We start from the raw sequence: 22,760 nt of genomic DNA, 5'->3' as shown, positions 1-22,760 counted from the left end.
TGCCTGGATCTGTCTGGTCTTGCTTCAGTTTAGTACTTAACACAGAAGAAGAGCAGAGTGGACATTCCTACTGCAGCAACCACCATGAGAAAGGAAAGAAGGGAGAGGAGAGTAGAAGGCAGCCAGTCCTTTGGCTGGAGATGAAAAAGTCAAGGATCTGTCAAAAAGTTTATTCTGCTGGCAGCCTTGGAAGAGGGACTGCAGTGCTGCTAACAAGCAGAGTGCAATTGACAGACAGCAGTCTCCAATTCCTTTATCAGACTAAACAAATTGCGCTCTTTTCCTCATGTATATTTATGCAAATAAAGCAGAAAAATTAATGACACAACTTTCCAAATGTTACATGTATACACTTTGGTGGGGTTTATATCCTTTTTCAGATCACTTTCTGAAAATATTCTGGCCTCTTACAGAGCAGCACTTAAGGATTTAAATGTCTTCTTAAAAAAAGCCTGTGTTAAAGCACTTTGGTATATCAGGGGTATTGCAGAGAACTTTATTAACAGGAATATTTCAGCAAAGAATAAAAATAAACACAAATTGCAAAGAAGACAAATTCATAATTTGTTGTTATAAATAATCAAGCTGAAAAGATAGCTAGAGCCATTTGAGTCAAAATTACTACATCACCTGTGGAGTTTGCCCACTCTGTACAGCTCAGGTTTCTAACTGTGACCACTTGCTATGACTTGCTCAAAAACGAGCTCCAGACCGGGAATTATTTACTGCATGAACACCAGAAAGAGCAGAGATTGCAATCTGGTCATAGATGATCCACAAACAAAAAAATGAAAGATGGAGATACTGAATGATTTCCTGTTATTGACTGATTTCTTGTGTAATTTTCAGAGCTGTTTCAACAATAAGTTTGATTACATTTTCTGAAGCACTTGCTTTTTTAAAGTAGTGTCACCTGTGCCCTAAAGCCAGAGAAAGATCTGCTCCTATAATGAAGCTTCAAATAAATGACAATTTCGCACTGTCTGTTAAGACACGTTTCTTATAAAAATAATGCCCACATGAAAACCAGCAATTACCTAACTGCATAGCAGAGACGTTATGTGCTTACCAGTTTTTTCCAAACCTGACAAAAAGAATGTAAATACAGATCAGGCCTCTGGAGTTGTGCAGATCTCAAGTGAGCTCATTCTCACAACCTGAAAGCTAACTCCTGTGGGTTTGGAAGGCAAAAAATAATTTTTTGCAAATTTTGTGTGAAATTTACCATATTCAAAGCCAGTTCTCCCAGCCAATAATTCCTTATTGCTAGCAGAGGAGACTCTGAATATCTGTGTTAACATGATCCATTCCTTCAAAAAAAAATGAGGAAAAAGGACAGCAGAAACCTGGTTTGATCAGAGAAGAAGATACCAAGAAATAAAAATGTGACTTTAAGACTAGAAGAAAAGGGAAGAAGGAAAGGGGAAATAGGAAATTGGTTTTTACTCTTAAACAAAGTATTAGCTCACCTTTACACGTAGCAGCTGGTATAGTCAGTCTTGGCCTACAGACCACCACTCTGCCATTCGTAGTTTTCCACCTAGGAACCAATTTTGCAACCACGTATCAATATAGAGAGAGCAGTATGAGAGAAACACTGGCTTTGCAGGTCATTTGGAAGATGGTAACGGCAGGCGGGTATGACGAGGTGCTAACATGATGGAGACAGAGAAGTATCAGCACAGCTGCACAAGACTGGGGTAAGACCTCACTTTGAAGACTGTGTGCACCTCTGGTGACCTCCCCTGAAGAAAGATGAATTTAAATCAGAAAACATGCAGTTCAGAGCTGTTGGAGGGTACAGCATGATGAAAAGTGTTTCCTTCTACACAGATTTTGTGCATACCAAATAAAGAAAAAGAAAGGAAGCATATGATGTTTCATCATAAAAAGCTCTGAAGATAAATCTCAAAGGAAGGGGAAAGATGATTAACATTCGGAGAAGAGCTACTTAAGTTAAAGAATGAGGCTAGCACTAGGTCAGGGTAAATGGCTCATGAAGAAGTTACCAAAAGATTTCTAACCACTCCAGGAGTGAAGGTCTCAAACTGTCCTTCCACACAAGACAGCAGACAGCAGGAAACCACACTGCATTCAAACAGGGCTGAATCAGCCAGGGAAAGGTGACGGGAGTCCCACAGGCAGAAAATATATTCAAGTCTCTGGGTGTTCACCATGTCGGTCGGCAGCCTGCACCTCGCTGCCGGGGAGAGCCATGAGATTATTTCCCCTCTGATGGACACCACGGCTGTGGGAGAGGGCTTCCTCTAAGATCCTGGAGATCGATCATGGAGCAGGGACATAATGTTGAGCATATCGGTGCCCCGATGGGAGTATTAACGCCTCACACCTAAGGTTAGCGGGGGTCCCAACTGCCCAGGATTAAGCCCAATTACCAGAACCGAGATGAGGACGGGACTTTCCACAGCCCTTTGCAGACAGACATGCAAACGCCCATCTCTGCTCTGCCCTATTTTCTCTTAGGATAAGGATGTTCTATCATAAAAGCAATTTTACAAAGTATCCATGGCTTGCCGAGCAGGAATCTCAGGTCCCACATGTCGAAAAATGATTCGGTTTGAAGCAGCAGTGCATGAGTGAGGCGTCGAGCGCAACCAGCGCTGGCTTTCCCGGCGAGCACGCTGCGGCGGCGAGGGACGCGGTTCCCCCGCAGCCGAGGGGGCGAGGAGATCCCCCGCCCCAGCCCGCAGCCCCTCCGGGGACGGAGAAGCTCGGGGTCTCTTCTCGGCGCCGGAAAACTGTTTCACTTCTCCGGCGCTGTGAGGGGGGAGAGCCCCGCGACAACAGGCGGGCCGAGGTTTCCGTCGGGGCTGTCCCGGGACGCTTCCCCAGAGGAGCAAGCAGGCGGCGCGGAAGGCGCGGGCGATCCTCCGAAAACCCTCCTTCCTCCCCGGGGCGGCCCGCGGGGGCGGCGGCGACTACAAGTCCCGGCTGCCCGGGGAGGAGCCGGCGCGGGGCTGCCGCTCGCCGTCCCTCCCGGTGGGAGCGCAGCGCAGCCCAGCGACCGCCCGCAGCCCCGCCGGCAGCGCCCGCCCGGCAACTTTTCTCGCCTCCGGAACCGGGCAGGGGAGTGCACCGAGGGCTGCGGAGGGGAGCCGGGCGAGGGGGCTGGAAAAGGGGGGCTTGCAGGGGAGCGGGGCAGGGGGCTGCGGAGGGGTCCTCGCGAGGGAGCCGGGGACGGGAGTGCGGCGCAGCGGGGACTGCGGAGGGGAGCCGTGGAGCGGAGCGCGCGGTGGGCTCGGAAAGGGGAGCCGGCGAGGGCAGCCTTGCAAGGGACCCCGACTGCGGAGGGGAGGCGGGCAGGGCGGCCTCGCAGGGGTCCGTCTCGCTCCCTGCAGGGCAGCCGGGCAGAGCGAGGAGCCGGGCGGCGGCGCCGGGCAGGGCCGCCTTGCCGGCGGCTGCGAGGGGCGGTGCGGGGTGCCGCCCCCGGGCCGGGCCGCTCCGGCCCCGCGGGTCCGTGGGGGCGGGCCGGGGGCCGAGCCCCCCCCCCCCCCCCCCCCAGCCCCGGGGTGTGGGCGCGGCGGCGGCAGCCCCATGGGCGGCGGCGGGGGCGGCTCTGCGCGGGGGCCGCCCGCCGCGGCTGATGCCGCTGCCGGCCGCCCGCGGGGCGGCTGAGGCGGGCGGCGGGGCCGGGGCCAGGGTCGGCGGAGGCGGCGGGCGGCTCCCGGCCATGTGGCGGCCGGGGGTGCGCGGGCTCCTGGGCCGGGCGTGCCTGCTGCTGCTGCCGCCCTGCGCCCTGGTGCTGGCGGCGGTGCCCGGCTCCGCGTCCCACCCGCAGCCCTGCCAGATCCTGCGGCGCATCGGGCACACCGTCAGGGTGGGGGCCACCCACCTGCAGCCCCGCGCCGCCGCCTGGCCCAGGGAGGCGGCGGGCGGGCGGCGGGCGAGCGGCAGCCCCGAGGGGGGGAGCGCCGCGGGGCCGCGGGGCCGGCGGCCGGGGGGCGGCGGGGAGCGGCGGCCGCCCCCCTCGCCGTCGCCGCGGGACGCGCTGCTGCTGGCGGTGGCGAACCTCAACGGCGTGGCCGGGCTGCTGCCCTACAACCTGTCCCTGGAGGTGGTGATGGCGATCGAGGCGGGGCTGGGCGACCTGCCCCTCTTCCCCTTCTCTTCCCCCAGCGCCTCCTGGAGCAACGACCCCGTCTCCTTCCTGCAGAGCCTCTGCCACACCGTGGTGGTGCAGGGGGTCTCCGCCATCCTCGCCTTCCCGCAGAGCCGCGGGGAGATGCTGGAGCTGGACTTCGTCTCGGCGGCGCTGCGCATCCCCGTGGTCAGCATCGTGCTGGGCGAGTTCCCCCGGCGGAGCCCGGTAAGGCGCCGGGGGTCGCGGGGCGGCGGACAGGGAGCCCCCCGCCCGGGGGCAGGGCAGCGCGGTGCCCCCCGCGCAGGCGGCACCCGCCCCGCGCCCCCGGGTACCCTGCGCGGAAGGGTCGGGGTCCAGCCGGCTGCCCGCTGGGCACGGGCGTGGGAGCCGGGCAGCGGTCGGGGTCGGGAGGGACACTGCCCGAGCCCTGCCCGCGGAGACGCGCTCTGAGTCCGGCCCGGCCAGAATGGCTTTTCTCGTCTTCACCTCCTCTTGCATCCTCTCCCGTGTTGGCCCTCACTCTCAGCCCTGGGGTGGAGGGGGACGAGCATCCTCTCTGTGGAAAGGCAGAGCTGGGTAGCAAAAGCCAAGTTGTGAGCCTGAAGTCATACGCCGCAGAAAGTTGTAGAGTTGAGAGGAGAAAGGGGGTCCAAGGCCATGCAGTGGTGAGAACCTGCTCTTCTGGAGGTCCTTTTCTTGGCTTTTGGAGAAGGATATGCTTCCCAGACCAAAAGAAGGTTGTTAGCGAAAAAAAAAAAAAAGAGGCTAAAACCATCATTCGGGGTGTTTATTTATTACTGGTCTAAATGCTGTGCTCTGTTTGTGCATGGATGCTGTAGGTTGTTCACCAGATGACACTTCTCAGAGGAGTTGCTCACTGTAACTTGACTTTGCACTGAGCTATCTAAAGCATTAGGATTTTCTTTACTCATAGTTCATGCATCACTGCTAGATCAGATTTTTGCTAAATCTAATTGCCTAACTACAGTAGTACAAATTAAAGTCTGACTGCATCTGTGTTTGATTGTGTAACTAAAATAGAAGCCAAAATTCATTGCATTTGACTGTCTTAGGCACAAATAGTAGTAGTGTCCAAGGGAAGCTAAACTTTCTATGATATAGAGATGGCAACTTAATGTTACACACTCTGGAAAAAGGTGATAGTTCAATATTTTGCAAATGTGTGTTTGATGCCAGTAATCGTCTTACGGCAAAAGAGTTGGAAGAAAATGCTCTATTCTGTGTGGCCCATGCCAGGGAAGTCGTGAGTAAAATGGCAGAAGCTGCCATTTAAGTAGCCAGGAGAAACAGTTGTTTTAAATAAAATGATATAGGTCAGCTTTGCTCTCAAAATGTAATCAGAAAAAAAGATTATCAACTGAATTTGCTTTGCAAAAGCATGTATAAAACCCAGCCTGGCTCATTGTTAGACTTCTCTATTTTTTTGTGATAGACTGTGACAGAAAAGGTAGGAAAAGAAAGTCTGGTGTTGGTGATTTAAGATGTGACTGCTGTATGCTGGTCTGAACTCTGCTATTTTTCTCTACCTCAGCAAAACCCATGAAACAGGTTTCTGTAGATTTATACAGACACTCAAGGGTAATCAGTGCCACTGAATGCCACTGCTGATGCATGTTTGGTGCCAACAGCATCCAAATTCACTCAGTTACATCTACCAGCTTTGCAGCTACACTCGCAGTTGTGCTGGAGTTGTAGTCAAAGCTCCCTGAAGAACAGATACTGAACCCAGCATCTCCTTGCTCTGTTAAAATCAGAATTATTTTCTCTTTCATCTTAGAGATGGGTCTAAGTTCATCCAAAGCTGCCTGAGGACACAAGATGTGTTAAATGCATATAGTACCTAGTTAGAGTCATTGCTCCTTTCCACAGACTTCAAAGCTCCTGCTTAACTTTCAAATTGTTCTCAGTGGGGAGTCAACTGGATCAATCTATCCAAATCAGGACTTTGTTCTTAAGCAGGCGTTTAAGTGTCATTGTCTTCAGTGACAGTGAAACCGATGCCTGACATTGAACCTGTATAGAGTCTGTTTTTTTTCAGCTGAGCTAAAAAAATTACTCTTCAAGGCTCTGTGGATTTAAAAAAAATCTCGGCCTTACTCAAAGGCTAGCAGGTAATACAAGTATATTAGTCTCTCAAGATTGGCTTGGAGGGTCTGACATCTTTAAGAACACTCTTTTTTCATACCTTCACGTAAAAATACCATTTTAAGGCTAACTCTGGAGGCAATGCTCCAGCAGCCTTACCTTGCATACTTCTCAGAGTTACAGAATTTCCAACAGCATCTTGGACCTGGGTGACCCAGGAGATGTTGGCCTCAGCAGCCTCTGCTGTCTTACAACCTGCTGCAGGCAGGGATTTTGTGTCACTCACAGTCCCATGCCAGCGCTGGCATGAAATGAACATGTCATGGACCTCCCACCTTACTGGCTTAACAGCCCTGGAGCCACAGACTGTCTGCTTCTACTGACTGGCAGTTTTAGAGGAGGCAAGTGTAAATGACATCTTTGTAGATGAGACAGATTTTGCTGATAGGCCCAGCATGCGGTTTTTCAGAGAAGAACAGTCAGGAAGAAAAGACTGAGATCTAACCCTGCTTCTGAAATGTGGAGCATCAGCCTCCCTGGAGTCACCCTTCCCGCTGATACTTTGGCAGAGCAATCCTCCCTCCCTCCACAACACCACCACAGCACACCTTGGGGGGCTGCCTGCAGTTAGCTTTCTTCCCGGCGGGAACAGAAGCAGACCCAAAACTTGTTTGCCCTTGAAGAGCATTTCCCACTGTATGCCATATGAGGAGCACAGCAAACATGCTAATGAACGTGACGTTTGCTAGATGCTGCCTCAAGCTGCTTCTCCTCAGCATTCAGAATTTGTGTTAGGATGGTTTTAAGGTAGTAATGTCTAACAAGGTCTAATTTTCCACATTATGTCAGGACAGAAATGCACACATACATCGCCTGTACCACTGCTAAATATTAACATTATTATTTCATACAGAAGTTTATAATAAACAGATACTCACTGTAATTGAAAAGCATGTTTGGTCTTTGAGCAAATCTTAGCTAATGTGGCAAAAAGCAATACTTAAAATGAAAAGGAAGATAAGGATCCATAACTGAATAGGTTTCAATGATACTGGCTGTTGCTTCCATGACGTCTGATGATATACTTCAAACATGTAACATCAGGAGGAGATCCACAGCGTCACAGCTGGGCAGCTACAGTCAGCTGGATACCTAGAGTGCTTTCAAAAATTTTGTGGTTGCTCAAGCACCTTTAAAAGTCTGTTTCTCATTAAATTCTACTCTCCTGAAGTTAAAAGAAAAAAGAGCAAACAGTCTTCCCCCACGACAATTAACAATGACAAGACAACAGCCGTCACATGGTGTGGTACAGCACTCGTTCTCTCACAAGTGACGGCTTTTGCTGGAGGTTCAGGATTGCATAGGGCAAAATGCATACATGGCTTCAAGGGAGGCTACACAGAGTAAAATATGACATACTTTTCAAATTTTCATTGTATATGTGATTTAATGACTAACATATACTGACAGTTAATCCAGTGACCTGAAAAAAGCTATTTACTTTTCCAAGTTTACTGTCACTCCAGGAAATTTTCACACTTTCAGTAAGCAAAAGTAACAATTTATCACTATCATTCAGCAAGCAAAAAAAACACCGGATTTCTTTACTACTAACACGAATGCAGATTGCATTGACGCTTTGGCAAATCATTACTTTGGAGACAGCAGCTCACAAGCACTGATGCCATTGAGGCAAGGCATGTCATGTTACGTATGTTTGTATGAAGAAACACACTTTATTTTTTCATTCCAAGACTGCCAACGTCATTAATAATTTTCCCAGGGATGGAACAGGGGGCAGATCCAGGGAACATGAACCATAAACGAACACAGTGATACCACTTCTAGTACTACAGTTCGGAGCCGAGAGTTTGGGAGGAATAGCCTATAATACCCATTTTGTAGGTGATATTATCAGAAACACAGGGGAGATCATGTTTGCAGCAGCGTTCTCTGAACTGCAGAACTTAGGGAGTATTTTCCATGGGTTTCAGATAAATCTGTAGCTCTGGTGTCTTTTAACATGAAAAGGAATCTTCTCAGAGCAATGAAACACAATAAAGTAAATCTGAATCATCAGTCTCTGCATAGCTAGTCCGTGCTTTATCTGGTTTCCCAAGGAACTGGAATTGCCAGCACTGCTGATTACCGTTAAGGCTTCAGAGATGGTCAGAAGAATAAATAAATCAAGTCAGGGTTTTAGGTTAAACAGTGAATTTCCTGGTGAAGGAGCAAGTTCAGCCTCAGAACAGATGCTTTAAAAAGAAACTGACCATTAACATTTAATTTTTGGTTTGTTTTTAAACAGCTTTCTTTTGAAAACAACTTTATAGTTTATACATATGAAACCACCCTTGGTGGGGAATTACATATTTTTCCCTTTTGGAAATAGCCGGGAATACCAGTGTCTGTATGGTATCCCCAAAAGCCATACTGACCTGCAAAACACTGGCTGTGCAGAGCACCAGCAAGGGCAGGTAGAAATTAGAGCAAGGGAATGGAGATGTGGAAAAGCTTCTGTCCAGCTAAATGCCCAAAGACACTTTTTTTCCTCATTCAAGCCAAAATTGCATTTTTGCAGAAAAGTATTTTTGATTGGCAAACCAAAAAAAATAATTTAAAAGTCTCATTTTCCAGGAGAGACTGTAAAACACGTGCTTAGCTGCAGGCTCCAGTAATTCAAACTATCATTGCTAATCTAACTTAGTTCCAGTGTTGAAGTTTGTACTAGTTACTGTGTAGATGAGGAATACGTATTCAGTCTTTCCCTGTGATCACCAACCCCCCTCACCTCACATTGCATAAATAGTATGGCACATACATTTTGTGCACTTCAAGAGGGTTTATGAGAGTGCCTTGAGGGAAAAAAGGATGGAAATTGAAAGGACGTGGAAACAAATGTTCAGCTGCTTCTCTTTCAGCCCGAGTTCTCTGTGCAGTTTTTCTCATAGTGGGCTTTTGAAACTTGCACAATTTAGGCCACAGATCTGCTATAAAGTGAGAGTCCTTTTACATGGGCAGCTAATGTAAAAAACCTTTGTGTGACTAACAGTTTTGCTCCATAGCCAGGCATCCTGTAGAGTCATTAATTCTTTTAAACACAGATTTCAGAGGCATAACTGACGTTTTGCTGGCAGCGTTGTGGTCCTAGCATCATGCAAGAGGTCTCCTCATTGTAACAGTCCTCTGTTAAAAGGCAATTATGCGGTATTTACTAACTGATCCAATCTCCTGCCTCTCACATGCTCTTCCCCGATATCATACATTGTCCTCAGGTTGTTACTTTGAGAATGGTTTTACTTGTGCTCCTGTGCTGTGTTGAACTTCGTCAGCTATGAGCTGAAGCCAATCTATCTATTACCTTTAAGTTGATAAATGATGTGTGTTGAAGGGAAATGAGTCCTTGTTCATATTCTTGTCCGTGGTCAGAAAGCCCCGAAGTTTTGTGAAAGTGATCTTGGCATAATATTTGGGAGTTGTATTGGCCCCTTCTGTATTTTGCAGTTTTTCACCTTGGTTAATGCTCAGGGTCTGTTTTCTCTGTGTGGCATGCTTGATAATACAAGAAGTTATCCTTGTCCCCTAAACTGCCAGAGTCATAATAAACACTATTTAAAACACCACAAGGCATCCAGTCATGTAAAAGAGAACATTGCAGCCTACCTGCCCACGGGGACTTCTTTAAGGATAGTTCCTCTGTCAATAAGCTTTGCATACACAGAAGCATGGGACAATGAAAGAAAATACAGAACTATTCTTGTTATTAGAGTTACAGTTTTTAAGGAGGATTCAATTCATCATTACTGCAAAAGATCCTTTTTCAGAATGCAGGAAAGTGGTGAGAGTATTTTTACTTTCAGTTCTCTCCTCTGGATCCTTAATTTTAACATCCTATTGTGACAAAAGGAGCCAGAACTCTGCTGGGGTGAACTTTTCCAAGTAGCACCTTTCTGTGCTGTCTCCAACCCCTCTCCTCGGGAAAAAAGCCCCTCAGAAACCCATTGAATTCACTATCCTGCCACTGGGCTTTTGAAATTAAGGGATCATGCAGCTTGTAATATTTTAGCATGGTACGTGGTAAATGTATACGACACTGGAGGTATGAGAGTGTATTATTTTTCCAGATGTTCTGTTACTTATGGAGGAGCAAATTTTTGAGGTGAAGAAGTGTTTTCAAGCATATTAGTTCAGGACTTGAAGTTCTTTGTAATACTAGAAAGTTATTTACCATGCAAGTCTCACTGAACTCTTACAGCAGGCTTCTTTCTTAAACTCCCTGAAGTTTATTCAACACTTGGATACCGTAAAGGTGTTCTTACTTTATAGTGTTCACATGTAAGTTGTGAGGCTTGGTTTTGACAGCCACCATTCACAGCGTTATTCACCATCCATACTTTTCTGTACATTCTTCTTTTCTTTTTCTTGACCATTATTAATTAAGGAAATGTTGGACATGCCGCAGTTTGAGTGTCTGCTTATTTCCAAGTTAGGGGGATATAAGTACCTACATACTGATCTAAGACTTTGAAAACTGGATAGTGCAGCATTATTTGAAATACTTGCACCAGAGAGTCTTCGTTTGAGTGGCTTCAAGTCAACAGCGAGCTATCTATCTCAAATACAGCAAGGGGTTATTACCCAGATTTAGAATGTGCACTGAGTATAATTATTTAAGGTATCTGACTCTGGGAATCTTTAGATAAAATTATGCCAATGATCACTTTGTTCTTGAAGTACATCCAGTTCTGTCAAGTTTTATCAAATCACTTAGTCAACTTTAAAAATTCTGTTGTATGTTCAGTTATATCAATTCCATTTGAAAAGGGTGGTGAAGAGTTAAGATTTGGGAAAGGTGTGGAGGGAAGGTGATTCTTGTAGTTAAGTACTGTAGCAGTAGACCTTTACTACATAAATGAAAAACAAATATCTATATTGAATTGATATGAAAACTCAAAAGCAAAGATACCTGCTTTGTAGTTTGATGTGCATTTCTTTATTAGTCTCCTTCCTCACTGTACTCATGATATCATACTAGATTCTGGAGAAAATATCTGAGCTGGCTAGTAACAAGATTTTCTCATTCCTTATCCTGTGCTGCTTCTCTGATGCAGAAAAAGCTGAGTTAACATCGAATTCCATACCATACATGATGTTTTCTTCTGTGTTTTTTGCTATTCTGGGTATTCATAAAACAATGTCTTCCTCATTGCATAGCCTAGAAGAGGCCTTTCATAATACAGTGTACAAATTCATGTTAATAATGAGTGATTAAACTATGACAGGGTTAAATTGTTAATTACTACTTTACTGCGTGACATGCATTATTAGAAGAAACAACAGAGAATATTTAGCTGTATACACTGAGTACAAACGAAAAATTTGGCCAAAAAAGACAAATTAAAAGACAATTTGCTAGCAGATACTGTATGAATACAGAAGTTATGGTACCAAACAGATTATTAACAAAGAAAACACTCGGTAGAAGTCTAGGTTGGGATGTTCAGTATAAATCACTCCAAGAATTTGTCCACAAAAGTCAGAAAGCACCCCATCCTTCCACTAAAATACATGGCAGTCCTCGGTAGGCAGAGCTATGGAAATCAGAAAACAGCCAAGGATCTTGTCATGCTATATGTTATTCAATTCAATGCTCACAGTTAAGTTCAAAGACTACTTACAAATGTTCTCATCCAAGATATATTTAATGAGTTATTTATTGTTTAAACCCATGAAATATTGAAAACTCACATCATTAGAACTTTAGGCTATGTTGGATTTAGTAACAGTTTTAAGTCACCAAATAAAATGTTTATCTCATGTTCTGTTCTTTTCCTCTGTGGATTTACATGCAATTTTTTAATGTGAAAGAAATCCCGGCATAGCATGGCTAGAATTGATGTCATTTATGGTAATGAGCAGAAAACGGGAAAAAGCCCAGTTTCTTTTTCAAGTCTAGATTGTCTTTCAAAGAAGAATCAGGCTATAAATCCATGTTTCTGTAGATCTCACTGAAGAACTTTTAAAGAGAGGAAGGATCATCTTTTCAGTTTGGTTGAACAAGCGAGTACACTGAACCTCACTGCAATACCAATAGCTGTGCATTGCGGAGTTTATTCTGACTAGCTGGAAGAAGCCAGAGAAAAGAGAGGGAAGAAAACAAGAAAAGGAAGCAAGAAAACTAGAAACATAAATGTCAGTGGCACAGGGAGAGAGAAGGACAAAATAAACTGAATTGAGAAAAAAAGAAAGAGGTGCCCTTCTCTGTCTCTTTACTTTTTGTGATTCCAGAAGCATAAAAACAAGGGAACTGAATTTTACATGAAAGCACTGTACAAAGAGCTGGGATCACTAAGCACAGAGCAAAACAGCTTGCCCAAGTCAAGGTTGAATTAGCAGTGCTGTCTTGATCCTTGGCTAAGGACAGTTACTTCCAGTGTGTAATGCTTCCCCAAAAAATAGTGCAGACCTCCCAGGGAACTGCTAAACCAACATCTAGGAAGCAGTAAAAGGAATAGGGATTACATCAAAGGTAGATAGTAGTTTATTGCCGCTGCCAGGGGAGCTTCTTGTAAAGGGTGTGAGGCATCAGTGTGGGTGGGTGTATTTAGTGGAAGCCTTTTTTCCTCCTTAGTGCTGAGAATTACAGGAAGAGAGATGCACCTGGGCGTCTCAGGACACAGTCCCACCTGATGCTCTCTGCACCTGGGGTTAGACATCTTCTGGTCAGCATTTCAGAGTGCAAGGAGGCAGAGCGAGGTTGCTTGGATACATGCAGCATCATACCAATAAGTACCCAAAATGGATTTCCTAACAAACGGGAGCAAGTTCAGGCACAGCGGCGTTAGGATTGCAGCTTTGGACATCAGTGACTGTTCCTTACTTCTGGTCTGGCCCTGAAGGTCTCCCCATTTTCCCAGACACCCCATCGATCAGCCAAATTGGTTCTCACCACCATGGGAAGAGGATGTGCAGATGGGGGAAGTAACAGCAGAACTGGGAAAAAGATTTAAGCTTGAGTCGGCAGCAATGATAGATGATTCATTTATTAAGGGAGTCACACTTGAGCAAAGCCATTTGTGCAAGGGACTCCTTGTCAGTGTGACTAAGAAGTTCACTGTCTGGCCCCGAGTGCTTCACAGCTGTCACATCAAGCTGCCAATATTACTCTTGGTAATTATGGACAACTATGTGAAGAACTGAGAAGGGACTTGACAGCATGGCGTACCACAAACCACAATAAACCACAGTAATTGTTACGTGCTGCCTTTGCAGGGCATTGCAACCAAATGTTTATGTGCATCTGGCCTTGGGACTTAGTTTTGGCTGTAGGCAGGGTTTCAAAACATACCTCTGTTCACCACTCAGTCCTGAGCTTACTATATTCTTTCCCCACCACATAGTACAATACAACCATTCATGAGCGTCTTGCATCCCTGTAGCATATATATACACACTGTTGGTATAAGCAGAGAGCATGTGTGTAGCACTGCCGTGCTAAACAGCCATCCGTATCTCTGCGAGGTGTGCGAGTATGTTATCAGCAAGTTGAGAGATGATGCTGAACCCCTCGGATGTGCCCTACTGCACGGAGTCTCCCTTGCAATGGACTGCACCCTTGCAGGAGTGGTGAGCTGGGAGACCCCTCAGGAGCTGACTGGAAGGTTTCCACTTGGCACTGATTTGAAAAGATCTGGTGTGCAGCGTGCTGGCTAATTAACTTTAGCAGAAATGTTTAAGTCACCTGAATCTGCATGGCTGCAGGCAGCAGATGGGGAGGTGGAGAAGGAGGGGGAGAAGAGTGAACGTGAACACAGGTGCACCCTCAGCTGCCACTAAAGCACAGTAAACAGGGAAATTACTGTGATCATTTGATTGTTATTATTGTGTAGGAGAAATCAAATGTTAGGGAATTCAGAAGCTGGCACCATTTTTTCCTTTTCTTACTACAGTATTTTTATTACTTTTTCTTCACTAGCTTTCATCTGTGATGATAGTTTCCAAAGCCCGTTTTACAACGTGGAAAGTATTTGAAATGCATTATAAAAATCTATGAATATGCTGCACAGGCATATTTTAAACTCCTAGTATTTCCCTAAAGGCATGCTATTCCACTTCGAGCTTTTTTAAGACTGTGAAGGAAATGATTGCCCATGCTGTTCATAAGACATTTTACAAGGCTTTCTGACTTAAGACAGAGTTAAAAGACGAGATAGATCTTCAAGCATAAACTGAGATTTTAAAAATGAAGTTTTGCATTTGTTGCAAGAAAAGAACTATGAGACATAGCAATTAATAGCCAGAAAGAGAGCTGTATAATGCACCAGGCTCTCTCAGTGATGCTACTGATAAAGCAGTTACGTTACCTTTATCTTAATAGCATACTCACTCAAACCAGCTTAAAAAGAACTTTTTTTTGCAAATCAGATGAAAAGTCAGTATTATGAGTTCACAGTTTGATAATTTCCCGGTGCTATTTTAGATGAAATATCTTTATTTTTCATCTTAATGAAAATTTAATGACAGTTATAATTATTTATTACTTTCTCAGTGTGTAAGGCTCAATATATATCAGTTAAACGGCTTTCTGTAGGCCAACAGTTGTTTTTAAGAATTTACTGTACTCAACATAAGCATCAGAACATGGGGAAAAATAGATCTAACCTTTACTTGGAGCTGATAGCTGCCCTCTTTCAAGAGTACTGGAACTGTTTTAGCTGCGATTTACATTTTCTTTAGTACACTAATACCATGGAGTTGATTTTACTCCTCCATTGGAAGGGCAACAAGGTGAAAGAGTTATGTGCCTGGGTGTCCTCTGTTTAAATTGCATGTGATAGGTGATAAACGATAGAGCTCTGAGGGGACAAATACATAACCTGGTAACAGTCTTGAGGCAAATGTACATAAATAGTTAAAGCAAAAAGCATTGGTTATTTTTGGTTTAAGCTTTGAGACATGAAAACTTCAGACGTCATTGCACCATGTTGCACTTGCTGAACAGGAGTTTCCAGGAGCTTATTCTTACTTCCAGCATACAAAATCAAACAACACTTTGTAGCAAGGCTCTGCTTTTCTGCCCTCTGTCTTTCCCCTGTCATCCAGCAAGCACACAACCTGCACCAGTAACATTTAGTGATGTTTCCTTGCTCCAGGACCGCAGAAGGAGGTGGTGTGGTGTCATATGGTCCCCACATCCCTGCTTCATTGCCAGTTCTGCAAAACCAATTGCACTGCCTGGTGTGACAGGCAGATGATCTGCTGCTGTTACCAGCTACCTTCCAACCACACAGAGGGGCTGCTCACACCAAACTCCCACTGGCACCTGTAAAATTGTCTACTGCAGAGCTTATTGGGGGGGGTGGGGTGACAAAAAATGGCATCAGTATTTGTTCCTCAGAGATTCAGGGGAGAAAAAAAACACCTATTAATCACCTCTTTGAAAGTTCATATCACAATGTATCAGTATAGAAATAGGCTGGGTAGGCTGGTGCGGTTAACAATACTCCTGTGGCCTCTGATTAGATATCTTGCATCAGCAGTCAACACAGCGAAGCCAAAATGATGATTACTCAGTCACCCTTATGATCATCTTTTTATACACATGAATTATTTACATAGTAAAGGGTACTTACACACTTGTTAATTAAAACCTGCTTTTTTCATTCAGTTATACCCCTAAGATCTCTTTAGAGCATGTAATCCTTCTCACGGCATTTATTTCACATTCCTTATGCCATATTTTGTTTAATGTTATCTTTCATTGTATAAATAGAAAATCCTTCAGTGCAGAATACTTGTGGGAAAGGATTCCTTCACACTGAGAATTTCTGTTCACAGAGAGAGATGGGTGATCGGTCTGTTTTGAATATTGACACCCAGAATCCCCAGGAACCCTCAAATTTTTCTCAGCTACACCATTTTCTACCTACTTTTCCATTTTCAGTGTGGCATGCTCATTTCACCCTTTCTTAATCATGCCCATTGGTCTTTGTTCTGAGGTCCTGTCTTACACTGTAGGATAATTCAGATCCTAAATTAACAGTCTTGACTCCAGAAAAAGACCGCAAGGCTCTATTGTGATACAAATGATCAGCAACATAAATTGCTCATCACTCACTGTTCATCACATTCTCTGAAGAGCACCAAAAATAAGACACTTATTTATAAATAGCTCAGCCTGCTAGATTCCAGTGAATCTCAGTTTCATATCTTCCCACCATTTTGGCAGTGCATATAAATATGTAACATGTAGTTATGTGAAAGTTAGCTGTGCTGCGATGTCCTCCTTGGGTAGTCACAACCCTTACAGGTTTACAGCAAAAGAATAAATTGCAAATTGAGACCTGTGGTGGGATGCAGCATACCACATGATTAGCATAAGAAAGATGCTTTGCTTGACAGAGAATGGCAGCTTGTTGCCCAGATCATACTGCTCTTGTATTCTTCCCCAGAAGTGTACTTTAAGGGGAAAACAAAGTGAGAATTCACAGTGAATAATACATCTGATAATCACAGACAATTTTTTCTGCCTGAAAACGACCTGAAATTTCTGGAACAAGCACGAACAATATAAGTATTAGGAATAACGGCATCCCAGAGCCTTCCAAAAATGTATGAAAGTGCTTCCTTTTACTTCACTGGCTTTGAATAGGGACCAGCTTGAGATTCAGTTTTGGTTGTTTGGTTGTTTGGCTAAACCACACGATTATTTTTTTTTTGGAATTGGAGATATACATGGAAGTTGGAACTTGCAAATACAGCAAGTGTTCAGTTTTGCTATTCATTTTCTATGAGCATTTGTCCTAGTGTAATTTGATTACTGGAATGTTCATGAAAAGCAAATGTTGAGGAGAACAAGAACAGCTGAAGTGAACCATCCATTCATGTGAGTATCTATGTGTTGTTTCTGATAAAATTGCCATCATTAAAAAAACCAAACCAATATATTCAGACTTACTGTTCATTTAAGTGTAGTATGGCTTTGCTTAGGATGAGGAACTAGTGCAACAGGATCTGTGGCTTGTTGCTGTGATGTTAAAACTATGTTCATAAACAAATTTAACACTTCTATTAACTTTAACCTTTAATTTTACCTGTCTTTTCCTTATTTTCACCAGAGAGTTCCCTTTACTTAAAAATCTATAGAAAGCCATTCGCTGACTAAGATCAAGGATAATTCAGACAATTCATCTTTTTGTGGAGCTGTATTATGCCAGTACTATGAGAGCAAATGTATGACTTCCCAGAGTCATACAAAATTATTACAATCTTATTAGAGAATAATAAGCAGCAAAATGGCTTGTTATTGTCAGTAAGAGGGAGAGAAATGAGTATGCAGTCTGACAGTTGAACAGGGGACTCAAATGGGAAATTCAGTCTTCTCCAACACAGTTAAAAACGTATGGGAAAATACAGTGGGCTGAGTACTGGAATAGGTACTGGTCTACCAGTCCAGGTATGGAGAAGTCCAGCTGAATTTCCTTGCTTTGTCAGAAGTTACCTCTGGAAGGTTAAAAGTTGTCCAAGGCTGTCAAAATCAGCAGCAATCCGCTGCCCATCTGTAAACGAAGTGCTGAGTCTGGGTGCACGTTTGACCACTGCCTGACGTAACAACGATGCGGTCGCCATTGGAGCTGTTGTGTGGTGCTGTGGCATCCATCCTTAGCGGCGAAAGGAAGAAAAAGTGAACGCAGAGAGCAAGTTCCTTGCTGCGCACAAAATCTTTTTTTGCAGAGGACTTTGTTTGACCTGAGCAGTGCTTCCAGTCGCACGGCATGGGCCAGGAGACTGACACTGCCCTCCTGGTGGGGTAATTCCCCTTGCCTTCTCTGTGAGCTTGGAGGGGGTTGTTCCGGCAGCCTTCATACCTCCTTGCCTGGTTCCCCTCTCCCCCCAGTTTAACAGTCCACATGTGTGTCAATCAATAAGCTCAAGCATGTATAAAATCTTCAGTCATTTTAAGAGTGGTCTCCAAATGTTGCTTACCTTTCAGAAAAGAAAACCAAACCTTTCACAGAAGATCCTGCTTTCTGTGAGTATCTCTCCCTTTTATTCTCACAGCTGGCTGGCTGTTTCCCTCTGATTTATTAATAATACATCCTGGTGTTCTGTGTGGTACCAGGTAAAGCGTTTTAAGCAGGGAATTTTAGAGACTATTTTAGTTCCCTTGCTCACACAGGGCAGTGCAGCCTCCATGTTGATGCAAAATATCAAAGCAATTTTATAACAAAATTAATAGTTTGCGTTTTTTCACCTTCCTTAATTCCATCCCAGGTTACTGAAATGTGTAGAAGTATAATTTATCTTTTGGAAAACTGACCAAGACTTGCATTCAGTGCTAGCATCACATAAACAGAGAAAACTGAAATGGCGAAAGAAAAAAAAATGTTCCTATTTCTTCAGGGAATATACATTTTTTGTGGTTTTTTTTATTATAGGTTCTCTCTCCCTGAAACAGTACTGTTTCCTGCAGAGAGAGACAGCAGCTTTATTGTATGTTCTTGGCAAGCTCATAGGAGTGGTGGTCTGTCATCCCTTCCTTTCAGGTTGTCTTGGGGAATTAGATACTCCTCTGCAACACTTTCCCTTGTTCAGAGAGTTAAAAAGAATCACAGTGCCAGAAATACTCAATGTGAGTTCCTCATCCCCAGGCTTGGTTCACCAGTCTCTGCAGAGTCATCACAGATTATTTGCATGGAGATAGATAGATGCAAACATCTTGCTGAGATTAGTGAGACACTAGGCTTTCGTATTTTATCACTTATCCATGTTAAACTCCATGTTAAAATCCAAGTGCTTATCCATGTTAAACTCCCAGGGCGCACTTCATTTTCGCTGGTTCTTACCCTCTCCTTTAGGAGGATACAATCACCCACTCAAGAAGCAGAAATAGTGCATGACTAACTATGTCACGGAACAAATGATTAACACTAAGTAGTTTGTGCTAGCTGTTTGCAAACAATCCACGTGCCGACAATTATGCTGAAGCAATTTTGTGAATACCTAACTCAATGTATTTTGCATAACTCAAGACTGGCTCCCAGATCATTAAATTCAAAACTTCTGTCTTGTTCATTAAAGTCATAAATGTCATTATTTCTTCTAGTCCATAGAACAGGTAGTGCTAGAGTCGACTGTGATTAGTCTGTAATGCTGGACTGGCGAAGGCTGTAGGAGGGATGGTGGCTCCGATGAACGAGGTGCCATTCAAAACGAGTTACAGCTGCTGTGCTTTAAGAGTTTATAAGCCATGAAGTGCAGAGGAGGGCAGTCATATGCAGGCAGATCCATTAATACGTCTGATGCTTTCAGATTTGCAGCTACACAAATAAAGATGCTGTTCGCCCCAGCTGCACCCAGCCTACCCACAGAGAGCTTGGTTTCGCTGCCCAAGTGTGTCAAAAAGCTCGTAGAGTTCATTATCAGGAGCTGAGGACCTCTTCCTCAGCTGCGATCACTCATCAGCCGTCTGCTGACATCAGGGTTAAAGAGCTGAGCTAGAGAGAGCATAGCATCCATACGCATCATCACATGGGCCAGGGTAGGAAGAGCTGAGCTGTGGAGGAAGAAAACATCTTGTGTGGCGGCAGGCAGCTCAAGCACAGGCAAGAGTTTATTGATTCATTTGGTTTGGAGTATTTGAGAGCCTTTTGACTCACAGAAATGTGCAGCCCTAGCAGATCCTAAAGCACAAAGCTCTTAAAATAAATACCCAGCATACTTCGGTAATTGGTGCTTTGCAATGAGTGTAGTGGTTTTCAGCTGTCACAGAGTTGCGCAAACCCTACATAACTTTTAAGGAGGAGATATTTTATAAGAGGGAGATTCAGAGGCAGTAGAAATTTAAAGGAATTGCAGCAGAGAAGGTAGAGCCAGTGACAAAGAGAAAACTGGATTTTTAAAGGCCTTTCCCCTCATTTCCATGCTGCAAAGCATTCTTCCCATCAATAACATCCAGCCTGTTAAATTGTTGCTGTTACTCTCATTACCTTCTCATAAACGAAGCCAACCCCTATTAACCTGCCACAACAGTTCCCTTTCCCCCTCAAGAAAAGCAAAGTAGCAGTACAAATAAGTTTTTGCATAAACAGGATGAAGAACTTTATTTACAATCAAGTAGATTTGGTATTTAATTCCATCGCGACAGTTTGTCCACCTGCTCCCAACTAGTTTTTTCTGCAAGGGTAAAAAGTATATTAAACTTCCCCAGCACCGAAGCTTTTGCTAGTAAGAGCAGTATGCTGATTTATTGTTGTCCATATGCTATTGAGTGTCTCATTAACAAGGGAAGATCTTGTATTTCTTCGATGCAGTATGGATCTCCAAGTTTGTTTTCATTACTGTGCGGTTTATGCAGCTCTCCAGCCTCACCAGCGGCTGCAGTGCTGTACTCCGCTGCGGAGCTTGGCCCCAGGCTGCGCATTGAGCGCTGGTGGCACAGCAAAAAGGGAGGGAAGGCTGTAAGGCAAAAAGCTCTCTCTTTACAGAAGAGCTGCTGCACCCGCAGCAGTCATCGGCATCCGTTGCCACCAGTAGTGATTTGTCCATATGGTGCTTTTATGCAATTGTAGCAGGAAAGGGATCTACAGGGGAAGGCTGACGAGCTTCTCCTGACGGTGTGATACTGGAACCAATGACACTTGCCACAGGGAGAGCCCAAGGAATAGAGTACATTTATTTGGCCAGTGCCAGTGCCAGTGTCTTGTGATTAGTGCTGGCTTCTGCCGAGTGATGGTGTCAGATGGCAACACGAATATTCAGTGCAGGCAGATGGTCCCATCAAGCATGGCATGTTGTTTTTTCCAGTGTGCATGGTCACATACTTATCTTCAGCCTGTGCCCACTATCCCATACTACATACACAAGGATGGACACATTGCTTAAAGCCTAGGAAGTATCAGTTACCAGTCCAAACTCAGTGGCCAGTACAAAGGAGGGATAAGTATCATTCATACTTTATAGTGATTTACAAGCTCCATGCAATCACTTCATTGTTGGTCTAAATGTCCACACTAGGTGCAGAGTAAAAGAAAACCTGGTAGGAGTAATCTATGCAAATATTTGTGCATTGTAGAGAGGTGACCGTACTGTGTATTTTCTGTCAAGCATTTAGATGAGAGCAGAAGACTGAGTCAAGACTAGGAGCTGTAAATGTTTACCTGATGATCTTGCACATTATGAATCAAAGGATAAAATAGGCATGGGTGGTGATTTTTGATACATTCTCCCAACCCTCACCACAATACTTGCTGTAAACCACTTTCTGCTCTATGAAGTAGCTACTACAATAAGGTATCGTTTCATGACTCTGTACCTAGGACTCTCTCGGAATACAATGGATATTTCATAAGTTGCTTATTCACTTAAGGCTAATGAGGAGATCACAGTACCCAAATCCTTGCAGACATGGGTTCCTGATGAACAGGTGTCAGTGGGATTCATAACACTTCCAGATAAAGGACAGACCAGTACACTGTGAGTAGTATAATAGTACAAATACCCAAATTATTTAACAATAACCCATAAGATAAATGGCTGTTTATTACTTTGCACATTCTTTTATCTATTGAGGCAGCTGTGTCTAGCACGGGAAGGAACCGGAGATTTGAGCCCTAGATTCTGCTTCTGGCAAAATCTTGGTATATTCTCCAAGACGTGTGACTTAACCTTTTTTTTTTTTTTCCTTTTTCCCCTCTGATCCCTCCCTGTGTAAAAGGGTGTGAAATATTTATCTTGCTGTAAGCCTGAAGATGGGCAGAGAGCCATTTCACAAAGGAGCGAGAAGCCTGGCCCTGCCGCGGTGGTGATCTGTACCCCACGGGACACTGCGGAGGGGGTTATCCCCATTTTACAGAGAGGTGTTTGCTCGCAAAGGGAGCACAAGAGGAGGCAGAGATTTCAAACCAGATCGCTCAGTTTCTATATTCGACAGCCAGCCAGAGCCCCTTCTTCCTCCTCCTCCTCCTCCTCCTCCACCTCGTCGCCCTGCGTGCCTTGGTAACGGGCTCTGCGCAGTCACACACTTTTGTGGGTAGTTGCTATACGCTTTATTGGAAACTCAAATGCTTCTGCCTTTGGGGGCGGAGGGTAGGCGCCTCCTGATTACAGGATCATGCCTTGTTTTGTGTTTTGCGTGCCCAGAAAAGCAATTTGCAAACACTGGCATAAAACTTTTAAATTGTACGGTTGTCTTTTGGGGTTTGTTTTTGGAGGTGTTTTTGTGGGTTTTTTTTAATGACAATGAATTCAGTATTGGGAAGGAAAAATGGGGAGCAGTGATTAAAAAATTCACAGCGAATATAAGCCAGTAGGCTTTGCTGCATTTGCAAAAGTCAGATTCTTGTCTTCTGTTGCAAGATAGTAAGTCTGCAGCAGAGGAGCTAACAAACATGACACCTCCCAGTTTATTTATTTTTTCCTCCTCCAGCAGCTGCTGGTGTTGAGTGGCACTTATACTTGAACTATTTCTTATGCAAACAAACTGTGTCCTGCTAAGGAAAGTATCTTCACCGCCTGGTACAATTAGTGAAAGGTGCCCAGCAAGGCGAGGACG

The 22,760-nt window shown here is 44.5% G+C and overlaps 1 protein-coding gene across 1 annotated transcript in view; it reads left to right on the top strand.

Annotated features, from left to right (window-relative positions):
• Nucleotides 1–3,604: 3,604 nt before the first annotated feature.
• The window catches only part of GRIN3A (glutamate ionotropic receptor NMDA type subunit 3A), a 72,435-nt gene continuing 53,279 nt past the window's right edge, over nt 3,605–22,760 (top strand). Inside the window, exon 1 of the mRNA XM_059833969.1 lies at nt 3,605–4,327. Within this exon, the coding sequence (XP_059689952.1) occupies nt 3,605–4,327 (723 nt within the window). The remainder of the gene's footprint in view (nt 4,328–22,760) is intronic.

The sequence above is a fragment of the Gavia stellata genome, chromosome Z (assembly GCF_030936135.1).
Source record: "Gavia stellata isolate bGavSte3 chromosome Z, bGavSte3.hap2, whole genome shotgun sequence".
NCBI lineage: Eukaryota > Metazoa > Chordata > Aves > Gaviiformes > Gaviidae > Gavia > Gavia stellata.
Note: the sequence above shows the minus strand (reverse complement) of the source record. Positions and strands in the feature narration are given on the sequence as shown.